Here is an 18921-nt window from a genome sequence, read left to right on the forward strand (position 1 = left end):
TTTTTTGGAATTTTTTACTCATGAGGTTAATTCTCAGAGAGAAGCCAGCTTTCCTTAGAAAGACTACATCTCCCAGGAGGGAATGCGGGAACTACACCTCCCAGAGGGCCTTGCGGCACACACTCCTAGTGAACTACACCTCCCAGAGGGCCTTGCGGCACACACTCCTAGTCAACTACACCTCCCAGAGGGCCTTGCGCCCGACGCTTCCGGTCATATGACGCTACCGAGGGTGCTGCGGAGCCACCCACAGTTTCCCTAGCGGACGTCGCGGGTTTGTTGGTGGCCGCGGACTGCGGCCGGCGCGTGGCCTGGTGACTTGTGGGAGTTGTAGTCCGGGCCGCGGGAGGCGGCGGTGCGGGAGCACAGGGAAAGACTCCAACTCCCATCGGGCCCCGCGGGAGCCGGCTGACAACGGAGCCAAAACAACCATGGCGGCGGCGAGCTGGCGGCGGTGCTGGTGTCAGCGCAAGCGTGGCTCCGCGCCCCGGCAGTGAGCGGTGAGCGGGGTTGGGGACTCCCCCTCGGAGCCCCCTGCCGCGGGCGGGGGAGGGGCCACGGCGGGGAAGCTGCAGCTCGGGGGGGAGGGGCTGATACGCATGCGCGTCGCGTGGCGGGGGGGGGCCTGTGGTGCGCCTTCCCCTGCGCGGCCCGGGGGCCAGGCCCCTCTCCGCGCGGCGTTTGCGTCCTAGCTGCCCGGCCCGGCGCAGGGATTGTGTCGTGGCGGGGGGATGTCAGGCCTCCCTCCCCTAGGGCCCTGCAGCTGTGAGTGAACAGCGCGCCCCGGGGAGAGGGCTTGTTAAACCCGTGACTTTGTGCAGCCCCGAGCACAAAATAGATAACAGTGGGGGAGGGGGCTTTAAAATGATGATCTGTCGGAATTGTAACAAAAATAAACAACCATATTCTGCCGAGCCTAATTACATTGTCTTGGCGCTGTCTGAACACACTTTCTAGTACCACGCACACTCTGCCATCCAACTAACTGCTATTCTGAAACTTGGTTTTGATTGGTACCGTTTGTTATTTGGTTACAAGTCTGTGCATGGGCCCTCTTGTTTTGGAAGACCTGCCCTGTTTTTACCAAAATCAAAATAGGGTGTTTTTTATTCCACTATAAGTGTCCATGTACAGACTTGAAACTAAACTGCAACCGTATAAATAAAAGCTGATATTTTGGTGCAAGTTTGTGTATAGACAAGATTTTGGTCGCTAAGACTGGAATAAAATTACAAACGGTCCAGGAACCAAAATCTGTGGACGTTAAAAAGTACAAAAACAATAAAAACTTGTTTTATAGCTAAAAGTTGATATTTGTGATTTACAATAGATGACTAGATAGAATGGAGTCATTAGTGATTTCATTGGTGACATAGTTAGGCCCAGGCTGAGAACTTTGGAAATACTATGCTCAAGATTAAATTAGCATGTACTGCATAACCAATTAATATTGTAGTTTTTGTGCTAAATAGTGATTTATGTTGGATCTCTGAAGGACTGTACTGTGGCTTCACAATGTTTGGAGACTTATTTGAAGAGAACTTTTCCTTTGTGTCAAATAATCAATGTGGAAAAGGGAAGAAATCAAAGTCCAAAGATACCGAGCCTCCCGCTCCAAGGGAGTTCACCAAATTAAGTGGTATCAAAAATCAGGGTGGGACCTGCTACCTCAATTCCCTTCTCCAGACTTTGCATTTCACGCCAGAATTTAGAGGTACTGTATCTTAAAATATGACTTTCTAAAGTAACTTTTAAATTAACCATGTTTATTACAGTAGTGCCTAAGGGCCCACCAAGAGTGAGGCCCCATTGTGCCAGCTATTGTACAAACACAGAGAAGACAGGAGTACAAGTACTCCTGTTCTTTTTGCGGATACAGACTAACACGTTGCTACTCTGAAACCAGAGAAGAAGGCAGTCCTTCCTGCCAAAGAGCTGTCAAGCTAAATAGATGGGACAGACTCAGGGTGGAGGGAGGAGTAGAACACACTAGCAGAGTGAAAGATGTGATGGCAGCAAACACTGTGTTGCACGTTTTCCCCCCTTTTGGGGGGGAGGTGGGGTTCATTTAAGAAGGGATATGCTGAATAAAAGAGAAGGGAAGGGCAGGAAAGAAGAGGGGCAGGTATGGAGTAAAGCTGAGGTGGAGAGACTGTGGAGGGAGGGTAGGATTGGAGTAAATAACCAATCAGAACGGAGAGAAAGTCCAGTCAAAAAGCTGTAGCAGGCAAGATGAAAACAAAGAGCAGGTGGTCCATAAAGTTATTATCTCTCACTTCTGCAAAAAGACATATATCACATCTAGCTATTTTATGTATAATTCACATCATAGAGACACAAATGTGCTTATAACTTCTTATTTAAAATAGGATGCAGTTTCACTTTGACCATTGCCTCTCATTCACTTTTCACATAACCATTAACTTATGAAGAAGCAATGCTTCAAGACATGTAACCATTTGTATGTTTCCTAATATTGGTATTTAATTTAGATGGGGGGGGGAGAATAAATTGGTACAAAAAAAGTGAAAATGTCTTTCAGGAATAAACTTTTTAAGATACTTAAGGACTTCCTGGTATGTTTTTGATTGCTAACAGGACAGCATGATAACTTTTCATACAAATAAACTAAAATACGATGCATATGAATGTAAAGCTTCTTTATTTAAAGTCATGTTTCGTTTTCCATTACAGAAGCACTGTTTTCCCTAGGCCCTGAAGAACTTGGTTCTCTGGAAGATATCAATAAACCAGATGTAAAGGTGTTAAAATCTACTCTTATTATCCTCTGCTGTAGGTTGATTCAAAAAAATGAGGGTTTGGATCAAGAGGGAATACAATTTTTGACCACACTGGGAAATATAATTTATGTGAAGGCAAGAATTTGGTTTGTCAATGCGTTCTGTTTTGTGCACTGGTGAAAGCCGGTGCACCAGTTATTTTGCAGTTATATTATAGATCTTGATCCTACTCCCATAGAATCCGGTAGCAAAAGTCCTTCCAACTTCAGTTGGAGCAAGAGCAGGCCCAAAACTTATACAGTACTGTTCCATATTTTCTTTTTTTACTAAATAAGGCTCCAATTCTGTGACTTCTTGTTTGTGAGACTGCGGCGTCCTTCTGGAGCCTCGCAGATGTAGTGGTCTACCTACGCACAAGACATTACAGGATGGTGCCTAATTTTTATTTTTAAAATGCTTACTAGCTTTGGAACAAATTTTATTTCTGTATTCTCTGTTTAAAGTGATAGAAGCAAGTTGTTGGTGAAGTGAGTTTTCTTTGTAAATCAAAGCTACAATAGGTAGCTGTCTTAGCTATGATTTAATTAAATCTCCTAAGGCCATGTTCTTTTGATTTTTTTTGAGGTACTAAAATGTGCAAAATACAAAAGAAAATTAATGTTTATATTATGATAGATTAAATTTAAGTTAATTATTTTTCTTTCGGTATATTAGTTTACCACCATTGAAATAATGAATTTAGATTTCTCAGAGATACTTAAGGATGAACAATTATATAGATTTTGGAAAGATGTGTCCATGTTTATGGAATTGTTAAGTAGGCCAAGTTATAATTAGAACATAAGTGCTCCTGGGTTGATGGTGTCTTATTCTCACTTCTGTGCTAAATCCTAATTCAGTTTATTTGAAGTACTGGTTTTGAAGTTGCTTCCTGAAACCTTTTTTTTTTCTTTTTTTAAACATTTAGGTTCGAATAATTCCATTACAGTTACAACGATTATTTGCTCAACTTTTGCTCTTAGATCAGCAGGCTGCATCTACAACAGACCTCACTGAGAGCTTTGGATGGAACAGCAATGAGGTACAGTGTGGTATCTGTAAGGACACAGCTTGTAAGAGTTTCTTCCAAAAGAGAGAGAAGATGACTCTTGGAGACTTGACCTGTTTAGAATTTTTCAAGTTGGGGAAATATATTTTTAATTTGGCAAATATTATTCTGTTTTTATCTGCATCCCCATTGAAAGCACATATGGGGGGGAGGGATAGCTCAGTACTTTGAGCATTGGCCTGCTAAACCCAGAGATGTGAGTTCAGTCCTTGAGGGGGCCACTTAGGGATCTGGGGCAAAATCAGTAGTTGGTCCTGCTAGTGAAGGCAGAGGACTGGACTCGATGACCCTTCAGGGTCCCTTCCAGTTCTGTGAGATAGGTATATCTCCATTGACCATTTCCTATGGAGAACAAGAAAATGGGTTTCTACAGATATAAAATATTTTTTTTAAATATTTCTGTAGTTTTTCATTTTTTGCAGCAATACTGTTTGCCTGATGACTTAAGGCTCCAAGTCCTTCAAATAATTAGGTGCTTACTTTATGAAAGGGAATAGTCCCATTGAGTTCTGTGGGAATAGAGTGTATGACCTGGCCTATGTTATGTACGCTTGTAGCAGAAATAATGGAAGTAAATTAAGACTGGAAAGAAGTGGAGAGAAAAACAAACTTTTAAGTTAGCACAGTATTCCTCTCTTGGGAGTAGATAACTCTCATGTTGTATCTTGCTTTCTTTTAAGGCCTTTGTTATGTCTCTAATGTAACTTTTGATTATTGCTTTTAGAAAATGCTTTAGTCATCATAATATGAAAAGCAGGAGACTGCACTAATAAACCCTTTTTTAAAAAAATATGTCCTATGCTGTCTTGCAGGAGATGAGACAACATGATGTACAAGAGTTAAATCGGATTCTGTTCAGTGCTTTGGAAACTTCCCTTGTGGGGACCTCTGGCCATGACCTTATTAATCGGTTGTACCATGGGACTGTTGTTAACCAGATTGTTTGTAAGGAGTGCAAGAATGTCAGTGAGAGACAGGTAAATTCCTAGGAGAGCTTTGTATCTGTTTAATAGCATAGATTGTTGGCAGCTTGTTAAGCAGGTTACGGTTTATTGAAGATGTTAAATTTTCTGTATGTGTAAATGCTTGCTTAACCCCATAAATATTCCAAATTAATTAAATATTTTGACCATTCTAATGATCAATTTATTGGAACTATGCAGCTTTTATGGGTTAGGACTCTGCAGACTTCTAAACACATGGAAAATATTCAGGGCTTATTTGTTTATACTGAGTCTTGGCTGGTATTTTCTAAGCGAGGCCTGCACAACTCGTAAAGCGGTGAGGGCCACATTACTCCAAAGAAAACAGCTGAGGGCCGAAACCCCCTTGCCCCACGGAAACACCCCATCCAGGACCTCCCAGCCCAGCGGAAACACCCGGCCTCAGCACCGCCCAGCCCTGCAGAAACAAACCCTCCTTCTCCAGCACCGTCCCACCAAAACAGCTGTGGGCCAGAAAGGATGGTTGGGGGTGGGGAGGTGATACTTGATTTTAAATCAACCAGGGGCTCCCAGCTGAAGAGGTGGCTAGGAGCCCTCAGGGTCAAATTAAAGGGCTCGGGGCTCCGGCAGCTGGTGGAACCCGGAGCTTTGCGGGGCTGGGGCAGGGATTTAAAGGGCCCAGAGCTCCTGCTGCTGAGGGGAGCCCCAGTCCTTTAAATCCCAGCCCCAGCCATCTGCTGGAGCCACCGCCGGGATTCAAAGGGCTCTGGGCTGCCCGTGGCGGCGGGGAGCCCTGAGCCCTTTAAATCTCAGCCACGGCTGGGAATCTCTGCGGGCAGCCCAGAGCCCTTTGATTCCTGGCCGCAGCTGGCAGGGCCGGCTTTAGGAAGTGCGGTGCCCAGTTCGAACATTTTCGGCAGGGCCCCAGCAGGGATGACTGAAAAAAAAATGTAAAAACAAAAAAAAAAAAAAGCCTTTCATTTCTTAGCAACCGGTTCCCTATAAAAAGTTCTGCCACAGTATGTATTTTTTGTACCAGTAGGGTTACCATACGTCTGTGTTTTCCTCCTGCATGGCGATTTAAGAACCAAAAAGCCTGACATGTCTGGGAAAATATAGATATATGTTAACCCTACCTAAATTTCTTTTTTAAAAAGATGGGTCTGAACTAGAAATGAGCTCCGCCACTCCCTGAGGGTGTGCTAGGGTGCACATGTGTGGGTCTCAGCTGCTCCCTGCCCACCTCATTGAAGCAGGTGTGCAGGATTACTTCTCTGGGAACTGCAGGGCATCAATGGACATGGGGCTGGCTGGTGGTGGGCTGGGAGGGAGCTGGAGGTAGGGTCTGGCTGCAGGTTGGGCAAGGCATGTGGGGTGGCTGGCTGGCTTCAGGCAGGGCCACGGGGGGGGTTGCGGCGTGGGTTGGCAGGGCTGGAGACAAAGGAGTGCGGGACTGGCTGTCTTCAGGCAGAGGGGTGCGGCAGGGGTTGGCTGGAGACAGGGAAGGGGGTGCAGGGCTGGCTGAGGACAGGTTGGTGCGGGGCTGGAGGCAAGGCAGGGGGTGCGGGGCTGGCTGGAGATGGGCTGGCTGCGGGCAGCGGGTGCAGGGCTGGCTGCGGGTGCAAGCAGGGCAGGAGATGCGGGGCTGGTGCGGGCAGGGGGTGCAGCAGGGGTTGGCTGCAGGCAGCTGGTGCAGTACTGGGGGTACAGCCCATCCTGTATGGTGAGTGCCTCCTCTTCCTGCCTCCCCCACCAGGGTGGCAGCAGCAGCCTGGGGCTCAGTTGCTATTTAAAGGGCCTGGGGCTCCCCTGCTTCCACTGCCCCAGCCCTGTAATTAGCTGCGGGAGCCCTGGGGAATTGGTGGGGCTCTGGGGGCTATTTAAAGGACTAGGGAAGCAGAGGCAGCTGGAGACACCTCCCCCCGCCCACTACCGTAGGGCTCTGGGGCTATTTAAAGAGCCCAGGGCTCCCCTGCTTCTACCGCCCCAGCCCTGTAAATAGCCAAGGGAGCCCTGGGGAAGCATTGTGGCTTCAGCAGCTAATTAAAGAACCAGGGTGGCAGAGGCAGCTGGAGCCCTGGCCCTTTAAATACCCCCAGAGCCCCCCACCACCCCAGGGCTCTGGGGGTATTTAAAGGGCCCGGGGCTCCCCTTCTACTACCGCCCCAGCCCTTTAAATAGCCACGGGAACCCTGGGAAGTGGTGGGACTCCGGTGGCTATTTAAAGGGCTGGGGCGGTAGAAGCGACGGGAACCTCGGACTTTTTAAATAGCCCCCAAAGCCCCACAGCCCTACCTCAGGGCTCCAGCAGTGGTGCTCTGGTGGCAATTTAAAAGGCATGGGGCTCCAGCTCCTGCTGGGAGCCCCAGGCCTTTTAAATTGCCCCTTGGGGAAGCTGGGCCACCCCGGTACAGCGCACTGGCTTTTGCCAGTACACCGTACTGGGTTTTGGGCATGGGGCCCTCTTAGGGGTGGGCTGATTCAGGGGAATTTGTTGAATTGGCCTAAAGCCAGTCCTGGCGGCTGAGATTTAAAGGGCTCTGGGCTCCCCACCGCTGCGGGCAGCCCAGAGCCTTTTGAATCCCGGCCGCGGCTGAGATTTAAAGAGCTCTGAGCTCCCCGCCGCTGCGGGCAGCTCAGAGCCTTTTTAGTCCTGCTGCGGGCCGCACAGTGTGCCTCTGCGGGCAGCATGTGGCCCGCAGGCCACATGTTGTGCAGGCGTGTTCTGAGCTATACCTATAGTGAGGGTATGAGTCATCAGAAGAAAACAGTAGCACTGTGGCAGTTTCTATCAGAGTTACGTGTATCACCAATGGTAGATATGATTAGAGATGTAAGTAATGATGTTACTACAGTGAAACTCCATTTGTTTCATTCGTGTTTTACCATCTATTTTTACTTTTTCTCATCTATGTTTTTTACAACCAGGACATTTTACAAAACTAAATTATGACAGAGGAAGTAAACAGTTTTTTTGTTTTTTGTTTTAAATCCTACAAATAATAGTATTTCTGAAATAAAGTGATGAGAGATTTCTTTAATCCAGATGCATGACTTGCATTAGTGTGTTTCTTTATATTTAACAAATCTGCTATTGTGCCTGCATGCAAATGTGCTGTAGTATACCAAATATCAAAATCTAGCCTCGTTTACATAACGTATTGGCTTTTGTTCTCTACTGTACTGTTGTATAGGAGGATTTTTTAGATCTAACGGTGGCAGTCAAGGATGTATCTGGCTTGGAGGAGGCCCTGTGGAACATGTATGTGGAAGAGGAATATTTTGAAAATGATAACTTGTACCGATGTGGAACGTGCAACAAACTGGTTGAAGCAGCAAAGGTAATGGGTTACCTTGTCCATAGCATCCAGTTTGACAGCAGTTCAGGAATTTGGAGAAGATTGGCATTGGTACTTTACATTAAGGAGGGCTTTGGCATTCTCTGCCAAATTATTTAACATATGAACTTGTAGCCATCACCTTAAGTGGAGAACATGTGAAAAGACCTCGCATTTTTTTCCCCTCTGGTATGCAAATAGTTAAAATTTGTAAAATATTTTATGGCTTGTGTTAACAAGTACATTGTTGCAGTTTCTTACTAGGTCCTGGATGGATGGGGTAAGGTTTGGGCAGTACGAAATATCAATTTATCATCAGTAATAATCTTCCAGTGATTTACAGCACCACTTCAACACATAATAGCTTTATCTGAGTTAGCATCCAAGTGTTCATTCAGGCTTAGCAAATTATAAGGTTTTTCTGAATGAGTCTGTCAGTGTGGAAGAGCAGATCTCTTCGCTCATCTCAAAATAATACCCATTAAGATTCGAGGCAAGAATGGACAGGACAAGCTGCAGCTAAACAACTTTGAATAGATCAGAAGGCCACAACTGTGTGGTGAAAACAATTTTTTTAAAAGTAGATTATGAAAGAATCTAATTTCTAGTTAAGACTGATGGCTCTGGGCAGGGTTTGACAAATCCTCTCCTCAAAGGCTACCAAAATTTCCCTGGCAAATGGGAGTGTTTCCTAGCACTTTTTACAGAATTAGATTAAACCAGTTGTTAAATGCCTTTGCCATATACTTCCAAGTTTTCCCATATAGACATACCTTCTGAACCATAAAGCTACTTTTTGAACACTATTCTAAACTTGGAACTGGAGAACGCTCTTCTCTTTTCATGCTTCTTCTGGTCCTGATTCTGTGCTGGGGCTGTCTGCACCTCCATGGGGGTAACATAGTTGTAAATGCATTGGCTGAACCTCTTTGAGCCTCCAACATTTCTGTCCTTTGATATGAGGGTATTCTGCATCACTGCACAGTGCAGAATTTTGCAGAAATGAATATGCGTGCAGTTTCCTTTTCCCCTCCCACAGAAATGGGCTGCGAAGATGTTAACTGACACTAGGGGCTGCTGGACCTGTCAGAGCCCTGCTCGCAAATAGAAGACAAGGCCAGCAGAAAGGGGAGGGAAACTGGAGGGTTCCCAGCATACCCTATAGCAGCATTTCCCAGACTGTGTTCTGCACGATGTGAATAAGTGTTCTGTGAAAGAATTGTAATTTTAAAAAAGGGTCTGTAATTTTTTTTTTATTTTAAATTTGGCATATTTGAAGCATGGTTTACAACTCTTTTTGAATTACTATAATTTAGCATAAAACGCTTTTTCCGGGTATTGATAGATCTCGTATTGAATATCATGGTGTAAACTGAATGTGACACACAAGCATGTAAACGTCTACCCTTTCAAGCATGTTTCAGTTAGTGACGTCGTACCACTTCCGCTCAGGGCTGCGTGAACTGCAGCGGTATGCACACACCATTCTGTTTACGCCATGTTGAATATAACATATTCACGCAACACTTTCAAACCTGTGGCTCTTTACCGTGTGTGCGATAAGCACAACTAAACTAGCTTCACTCGAAACAATATAAATACTTGTGACAAACAAAATTTGACAAAAATCAGTATTTCTAAATATTGTTACTAAACCTAATCACCATGGATTTGTGGATAAAAGAAGGAACTTTGAAATGAAAAGCAAGTTCTTCTGGTACTCCAACTGTGGCCGAAATAAGCGAGCAAAATATTGTGACACTTCAAAGTGAGGATGCACAATCACAGTCTTTTGTTGCCGAAAAATCTGTTAGTACTAGTGAGTTATCCAAGGTGAATCTCTGCAAAGCAACATGACTGGAGAAGAAATATTCAACTGCATCAACAGTTTTATCAGAAAGCATGAAATTAGTTGGGGAAAATGTATTGATGTATGGACTGACAGTGCAATGATCAGGAAGATGAAGAGAGCTGTAATGCAAATCATAAGTGTGGCATCAGAAAGCACTCAGAGCCATTGTGTTCTACACAGGCAAGCGTTTGCAGTTAAAAAAATACCAGCATATCTGAAAATTGTGCTCAATGAAGCAGTATAATGTATCAATTTTGTCAAATCTTAACCTGGATTGAAGTGGTCATTTAAAATTTTGTGCGCGGAAATGGGTAGTCAGCACAAAATACTTCTTTTACGTATGGAAGTGAGGTGGCTATCCAGAGGAAAAGTGCTTGTGAGGCTCTTTGAGGTTCATAGTGAACTACTGGTATTCGTTACTTCAGATAATTCAGGATGAAAATTTAATGACTCTCTGACAAATTCCTGGGGCTAATGAGACTTGCATATCTTGCAGATAGTTTTGCAAAATTAAATGAAATTAATCTGTCTCTGCAAGGAAAGAATATGACCATTTTTACTACAATGGATAAAATTTCATTGTTAAAAAAGAAACTAGAATTCTGGGCCTCTTCTGTAGAACTGAATAACTTTGACTGCTTCCCTACAATACATGAATTTCTGACTGAAATAAATTCTACAGTCCATGAAGTTTCCAGCACCATTTTACAGCACTTGCATGACTTCTTTATTAGAATATTTTCCTTCAACTACTGATGATAATGCTTGGGTTCAAAATCTGTTTGTTTTTAATTATAGCCAAACCAATCGGCTTTAATGCACATGATTATAAAAGCCTAATTGACTTAATTTCTGACTCTGATTTGAAACAAAAGTTTAAGGATCTTCCGCTGAATAATTTTTGGAGCAGCCTAATAGAAGAGTACCTTAGTGTGGCTAAATGTGCAGTTCGAGTGCTCCTTCCTTTTGCTACAACTTATTTGTGTGAGACGAGATTTTCGTATTATACTGCAACAAAAACCAAATACAGGAATAGAATATCTGGGTTGGAAGGGACCTCAAGAGGTCAGCTCGTCCAACCCCCTGCTCAAAGCAGGACCAATCCCCAGACAGATTTTTGCCCTAGATTGCTAAATGGCCCCCTTAAGGATTGAACTCACAACCCTGGGTTTAGCAGGCCAATGCTCAAACCACTGAGCTGTCCCTTCCCTAAGTAGACTGGATGCTGCTCCTGACATGAGGATTCAACTTTCCAACATTATTCCTAATATTAAGCGAATTTGTGATAGAAAAACGCATAAACACCAATCCCATTAAATCCAAATCTGTATTTCTGTTTATAAAATAGATTTTCCTAGTAAAAATCTAATTTGGTGTTTGTGTATATATAAAAACAGGGTTTTTTTAAAGTAGAAAACTGTTTTTAATTTTGACTCTTGCACTTGATTTTTGTACTACTTTATATACGCTTTCAGTTAGAAATTGTTAGTTCAAGTTATTTTAAATTTGTATTTTTGCTTTGTTTTGTAAAATATATTTGAGCATCAATAATGCAATTTTTTTATTTGAAAACCAAATGACTACAAAATAATAAGTGTACTGTAATCGGCTAAAAAGTGTTCCGTAGCCAAAAATGTTTGGGAAACACTGCCCTATAGGACGGAGGTGGCGGCACGCAAGAAATTCTGTGCAAGTCCGGGACCCAGCATCAGGCTGTTTGTCCCTCTGGATCCCTGGGCTCTAGGAAGTAGGGTCTGTCAGTGTCTGTGCCAAGGGGACCTGCAGCTGGCTGATAGGGGGTGTGAGTGTCTGGGCCCGGGGTGGGGAGGCAGAGAAGCAGGAACTGGGTTGTCATAAGGGTTTCTTTAACTCTCTACTCCTGGGGGAATTTTTGTGTGTGTCTCAATTGTTACAGATAGATATTTTGAAATAAATTACCAAAATTGAAACTGGCATGATTATGTAGTGCTATTTTGTCAAATAAAATTTGCAGAATTTTAAAATATTGTGTCCAGAATTTTTAATTTTTTGTCACAGAATCAGGAAATGGGAAATAGGAAATGAACTGATCAGCAAAAGGGAAAACAATCTCAAGTTTCCCTGTGTTTAGCAGACAGGTTAACTATTATAAAAGCTGACTTACTTCACTTACAGGATGAGAACCATACATGTTTAATGCATCTTGTACACTATGTGAAAGCTGCTTTTAACTTTTAAAATATAGAACATATGAAATAGATTAATTTTGTGTTTGAAATGTATGTGTAATATGCCAGTAAGAGAGATTTTGCAAAATACATCAACTTACAAGTTAAGTATTGATTGAATTTGTTAACATATGTCGTCGTGTTCAGATACTAAAAATATGAAGTGCATATTGCATCTGGTGTATATGTACAATGGTAAATATTGACCTAGATTTATATCTGCATGAATATATTTAGTAATAGTTACAAATATTTTCTATATAGGAAAGCATTTTTTTTTGTTTTTTTTTTGTAATGGAAATACTTACATTTTCACAGAAATTTAGAGGTGGCTGAGAGCTGCTCTGTAAGCAGCAAGTGCAAACCAGCAATCTTGTCCAAACATTGATGCCAAAAATCAGAGTGTCTTTATTTTTGTCAGGTATGCTTAATTTGCAGATCAGTGTAACTTCACTTGTACAAGAGCTGGACAAGCAAAGAATCACCTCATTCTTGAATCTTGGAATCAGATCATGTTTGGTGGTATTTTACCCCAACATCACCTGACTGTAAATGTCTGCAGAGGGCATAAGATGGGAAATAACCAGTGGATCCATGTAGCAGTGGATCAGTCACCCATGACCCTGAATCCCCACTGCCTAGCGTATTGCATAGGGTAGCCCCTAAAGGACTCTTCTGTGCTGTCTAGGAGGTGTGCCTCCCCAGCTTAAGCTCCTTAAACCTTTCCTCACATCCTGTGCGGTTAATTGTACCCCCAAATCCTGCATTGCACTTCTTTCTCTGTGGGGAAGAGGACAGGATTATTCACCTCTAAAAGAAGGTAAACTGCTTTCATTCATCTCAGCAGGCTGTAAATTCTTTAGGCTGTCTGTGTGCTTTGACCCTCAAAACTGGTATGTCTGAACTCCCCGAAGGAGTCAAAGGTTTTTCTCTGATGGACCTCATAACCTGTCAGAGGGAAGGAGAAACATTTTGGACTAGTGCAGTACTGGACAACTTGTCAAGGAGTGGGTCTGAATAAAAGATGGTATAGCATCTGCTACTTGGGTCTCTCTTGGAAGTGTCAAGGAATTGACTAGTGATTGGCACTTTCTAGAACTAGGTCTCTAACTGTTCATCTGTCCTATGACACTTAACTATTTCACATAATATGTAATGTGGTGAAATACATCTTTTGATGTGCTATCCAGACTTCTCCCTTACATAGTTTGCTTGAATTTTTGTTTTCCACTGTCACTACCTTTTGGGATCTTCTCTTTTAATGAATGATATCCTCTTACAAAATCCGTAATGGCTGATTGCTTTCTACTGAAACCTTTTGGGGAACTTTTCTTCTAACAGCCTGAGAGAGTTGTTTAGAATGGAGGACATGCTGCTTCTTTCCTGTAATAAACTCATACTTAAAACTTTTTTGTTCATTTTACAGTCTGCTAAACTACGTAAGTTGCCTCCCTTTCTTACTGTCTCGCTCCTGAGGTTTAACTTTGACTTTGAGAAGTGTGAACGATACAAGGAAACAAGCTGCTATACGTTCCCTATCCGGATTAACCTCAGGCCTTTTTGTGAGCAGGTTTGAATAATTTTGTCTTAATTTGTTTTCTGGCTGAATATGTGGGAAATTTGTCTCCAGGATGAGCCATATTTCATTTTACCTTTTTTGGTCAGGTCACAGGCTATTTGCAGGAGAAACTGTATGGATTTTCCTCTGTCTGCAATCTCTCCTTCCAAAAGAGATCTCTTTTAATAGTGTTGGGAACTCTAGTGTTTGTGGTGTGAACACAAAGCTTTTATGTGTAAAATGGGAAAAATCAGTAATAGCATAAAACTTACCTGAACATTTCCAGGCAAAAACCTTGTTACCTGAAAGTTAGTTGTTGCATGACATTAGTTTTTAGGTTGGTATTATCTAATAGCATTATACAGAAACTAAGTTGTATATTGCCACACCCTTACAGTTTATGCATTCTTTTAGAAATCTATACAGATGAATAGTCATATTAGACCTTCATATAACCAAAACATAGTTAACAAAACAAAGCCTTTACGTAATTAACTTTAGTCCTTAAACCAGAGGTTGGTAACCTTTCAGAAGTGCTGTGCCGAGTCTTCATTTATTCACTCTATTTTAAGGTTTCATGTGCCAGTCATACATTTTAACATTTTTAGAAGGTCTCCTTCTATAAGTCTGTAATATATAACTGAACTGCTGTTGTATGTAAAATAAATAAGGGTTTTAAAATGTTTAAGAAGCTTCATTTAAAATTAAATTAAAATGCAGTGCCCCCCGGAAAGGTGGCGAGGATCCAGGCAATGTGAGTGCCACTGAAAATCAGCTTGCGTGCCGCAGGTTGTCTACCCCTGCCTTAAACTATGTAAATAATATACTTACTGCAGACACATTTTAAAGTCTGCTTTCCTAAAATCTTAATCACCGTGGTTTTGGTCTTTAAAGTTCTGCAGATTGGCAGTTGGGGAAGAATTTTTCAATATTAGCTTTAGTGGAGGAGCATATTATTATTTTGCTTTTATTTAATTTTGTAGTAGTTAAGCTACATGTGAGGGGTTTTTTTTGTTAAGCACTGCAAAGTTTCCAGAGTTAACAAAGTCTTTTTGAGGGGTCAGTGAAATTAGATACCCACCCACCACCATCATTTCTCAAGAAGTCACTTTTAACTTAAAACTCCTGAACTGTTTACTTGTAACTTTCCAGAAAATTGCAACTGTGCCTAGGAGTAAGTGGTGTAAACTTGTTTATGATAAACATTTTTGTTTCCAAACAAAAAGATTTCAACAGCGTTCAATTGAAATATTCAATGCAATACTAGCTAATGGAGCTGCTAACTATACTTCACTAAGTATGAATAGTAATTTCAGGGACAGCCGAGTTGGCACGTTTCAGTATTTGAATAAAATGTACTTTTATGTTGACCACTGTTACTGAAAATATTTTACTTCTAAAGTAGTTACATGCATCTTTGGCTTGGTTCAAGTGTATCTCTAACTCTGGAATAATGGTGGATAACAGAGAACTGCATTGATTGCTCGTTTTCCCCACTAAAACACCTGAAATTTTGTCCATAGTATAAAATCCTCCTTGTAGTTGTGTAAAAGACTTATAGGGTTTATTAATATCCTCTTGTTTTAGACTCATTTGGAGGATTTGGAGTACATGTATGAGCTCTTCTCTGTTATTATACACAAAGGTGGCTGCTATGGAGGACACTACCATGTTTATATCAAAGATGTTGATGCATTAGGAAACTGGCAATTGCAAGTAAGTCTAGAACACTCATTTTGTATGGCTTTTCTCCTGCTTGGCGAATTTTAATTCCTTGAGACGTATTAATGTAGACTGTATTAAAGCATTAAGTACACGTTGTATCAACAAAAATAGTCTAGTGAGGCATTCACTCACACTGTCCTTCATGGCCTTTGTCATGCACTCATTTCATTTGAAGAGACCCTTTAGTCAGTCAAGGAATGATTTCTTCTAATCAGAGACTGGAAACTCTATCAAACCTTGTAACTAGATTTAGTTATCTATTTGCTGTCCTGCTGAGTTAAGTCACAGTGTATGATTTAGAAAGGGATTTAGGCTCTAAGGGGCCTACCAAGTTTAGAATGCTAAACTTTCAGCTTTGTCTGTGAGGCTGGCCAGCCCATATCAAAAATTTCCAATGACTTCAGCATCTATAGAAGTCAGTGTCCTATACAGTAAGAGATTTTGATAGTCCTCTTCAAACATTATTTTGTTACACTGTAAAAGCACATGGAATTTCTGTTCACTGAACCTTGTCAGCACTGGCAGTCTTTGAATCTAATATTTGTCATCTCATCTGACAGGTTGCATCATGAGAGTGGGGGAAGGGTGGAAATTAGGAGGGGCAGTAACTGAGTGATCAGGAGCCTTCTGTAGACAACAGTAATGGGGCCAGCGTTGCATACCAAAGTGTTTTGCCGTTCAGCGTGGAAACTGTATTTGATGTCTCTGAGCGTCCAAGTTTATTTTAAAAAAGGAGGTGGGGGGAGTGGAGCAGCCAAGCAATATGATGCCTGCCTCTGTGGCCAACCCTGTTGGTGAGTGAGTGTGTGTGTGGTGTGATATGACTTCTTCAATGACATTTTCTCCATATTTAACTGCTGCAGTTACACTTGGGTATCCATAATTCTGTAAAAGAAAAGAATCTGTGCTAGAAAGCAAAAGGAAAAATACACATCTCTGTTTGAAATAATAGTATTTACTAATCTTTATATTCATAGCCTTGTAGTAAGGATCCCATCAATGATCTTTTTCAGGAGGAGGAAAGCAAACTGATGACTGAAGAGAAGGTTCAAAAAGATACTGAAAATATCAAAGAAATGGAAAATCCATTGACAATCCTGAAAGGGATCATATCAGAGGTATGGTATGTAAACAGATCTTTACTGCTCCCTGTTAATTACTGATCTGGAAGAGGGGTGGGGTAAGTGACAAGAATCTAAACTTGGCCTAGTAATTCAGCAGGGAGCATGAGACTGAAAGTGTGAAGTTGATTTTTAATATAAAAGTAGTCATCCACTGGATCTCTCTGAATACTTGCTTGGCCAATCCATTAGTAGCCTTAAGTAGTTTACCCAAGCTATTGCAAAGGTTGGCAAAACCCATTCGTTTATTACCATTCCTGTTTGCTGCATACTTCTTGGTTGGTGTGTTTCAGGTTTTGCCCACCACTTCATCATTTCATAGTCTGTTAACTGTGTTCCTTTAGGAAGAATCCAAACAAATTCCTGTGGATCAGTTAGGGCAGAAACTATTGGAGAAAAAAGGAATGTCCTGGAACAAAAAATACAGGAAACAATATGGACCAATACGAAAGGTAACAAAAACAGTAAAACTCTAATAGATACATTAGTTAAATTTTAGCTAAGCCTATTACTAACAAATCACTTCACAATTTTCAGTTTAAGAAAAATTTTTAAACTTGTGTTCTTCTAAAATTTCAAATGTTAAGAACAGTAGTAGAAACAGTGGCTCTCCTTTCCCAGCAGACAATCTGTAATGTAAGTCTAATTTATGAATGAAAATGCATATAGCAATGTACTTAGAAGTGTCTACACATAGAAATATTAATGATTTAAAAAATACAGTGCACTTGAATTAGCAACTTAGTAGTCATGATTGTAATGAAACTCTTATTCTGAATCCTACTCATTGGTAGTTTTGAACACATCCAAAAAATTATCACTTTGGTTAAGTTCTCAGGCTTGCCAGCTCAAGAATTACATTGCAATAGTAAAGGAAACTGCTGCATTTGAATTTTGAGTTTGAACTCATTTTTAACCTTTTGAATTCTTCTTCTTAAGAGTTGTGACACACAGGCCCATTGGTGGGTCATCACTCTGTGTAACTCTTGTCAGACCAGACAAATTCATTACACCTACCACTTTGCTGTCATAGTATTTATAAAGGGATGTTGTGTGAGGTATCAAATTAAAGCTGGTTGTAAGTATTGCCGTATATATGTATGCATGTTATTTAAGAAGTCGTATGCATGTATTGAGACTATGTTTAGAATCTGTGTTCCTGGCAGGGTTGATGAGCAGCGTTTTGCCAGACAAAGGGGTGTGAAATCACCTATCTACGCTGTCTCTACTGTAAATTAAACACAAAGGAAGCTGCATTTGAGAAAGTCCAACAGAAAAAGTCAGGTTGACCAGGGTGGGGATGTAAAATCAACATGGGAAGACACCAGAAACTAAAACCATAGGGAAATTGTCTTGTTTCTGGCATCAAAACTATGAATTTTGGGGAAATATAAGGAGAAGCAAAAAAGACATTTTGTTATGCATTTCAATGAGGAACACCCCTGGCGGAGGGGGGTGGTTCATGAAAAATCTGGATCCAGGTTAAGACTGAAAACTAGCAAGTTTTGTAGAAAAGGTTTCAGGTGAGAAACTGCTTTAGATTTGATTAACTTGCTAGAGCTAAGTTCTGGTCTTGTAGAAGCATGTTATCTTTTGTTTTTATTATTCTTACTGAACAGTCACTTGAATTCATGAACCTCTGTTCTTTGTTAATACACTTATTGTTGGTTTTATTAGAGAGTGCGATTCCTTAGCTGAACTAAACAGGCTGGTATGTACACTGTCTCTTTGGAGACAGCGAACTTGGTAATTTCTGTGAGTGTCTGGTGTCAGGAGCTGGATACTACAGGGGAATGCTGTTCAAGGGGGCTCAAGGATTGGGGTGCACCTAAAGTTAATCTGCAAGGCAAAGTAAAGGCTGGCAGAGCTTCTGATGAGGTTGTTTTGATCGCTAACAGATTAGAGTGACAGGGAGCTGACACCCAGTTTAGCACTAGAAGTTTCTTTCTCTCTGTCTCTCTCTGAGCTATCGGGTAACAAGGTGACTTACAATCCTGAACACTCCCAAGAAAGCTTCGCTGAAATGCAAAACTATTTTCACATTTTGAATAATTCAAAAATAGTTTAAATTGTGAAATTCAAACAGAGCTGTCTTAGAGGAATAGCTTCTTAGCTGAGATTGAAAGTAAACTGAGAAATAACCTATGAGCAAAAAAGCATACTGAACATACACAGTGTCTTCTGTCATGATTGAATGTCTGTTATCAACAACTATAATGTGCATGCACATATGTGTGGGTTTTCATGATGTCAGTATATTCAGTGAACAGATCTGTCTGACATGTTCTGATTAGTGTGTGTGTTTGTGCTTATTTGAAATCAACTCA

At 41.5% G+C, this 18921-nt stretch overlaps 1 protein-coding gene across 11 annotated transcripts in view; it reads left to right on the forward strand.

The window, feature by feature from the left end:
* The first annotated feature begins 346 nt into the window (after positions 1–346).
* The window catches only part of USP40 (ubiquitin specific peptidase 40), a 69200-nt gene continuing 50625 nt past the window's right edge, over positions 347–18921 (forward strand). For 4 of the 11 annotated variants that reach the window (XR_007776495.1, XM_050969378.1, XM_050969382.1 and 1 more), the window contains exons 1-10: positions 422–500; positions 1496–1714; positions 2695–2762; positions 3709–3822; positions 4662–4826; positions 7988–8134; positions 13617–13760; positions 15336–15464; positions 16487–16591; positions 16939–17046. Coding sequence is in view for 9 of the 11 variants with exons in the window: in XM_050969378.1 (XP_050825335.1) it covers positions 1516–1714; positions 2695–2762; positions 3709–3822; positions 4662–4826; positions 7988–8134; positions 13617–13760; positions 15336–15464; positions 16487–16591; positions 16939–17046 (1179 nt within the window). In the remaining 2 variants the exon portion in view is untranslated. Of the gene's footprint in view, positions 501–1472; positions 1715–2694; positions 2763–3708; positions 3823–4661; positions 4827–7987; positions 8135–13616; positions 13761–15335; positions 15465–16486; positions 16597–16938; positions 17047–18022; positions 18118–18921 lie in introns of those variants that run through there. The other 7 variants (XM_050969381.1, XM_050969379.1, XM_050969384.1 and 4 more) reach the window with 7 other exon arrangements.

This window comes from Gopherus flavomarginatus, chromosome 10 (assembly GCF_025201925.1).
Source record: "Gopherus flavomarginatus isolate rGopFla2 chromosome 10, rGopFla2.mat.asm, whole genome shotgun sequence".
In the NCBI taxonomy this organism is placed as follows: Eukaryota; Metazoa; Chordata; order Testudines; family Testudinidae; genus Gopherus; species Gopherus flavomarginatus.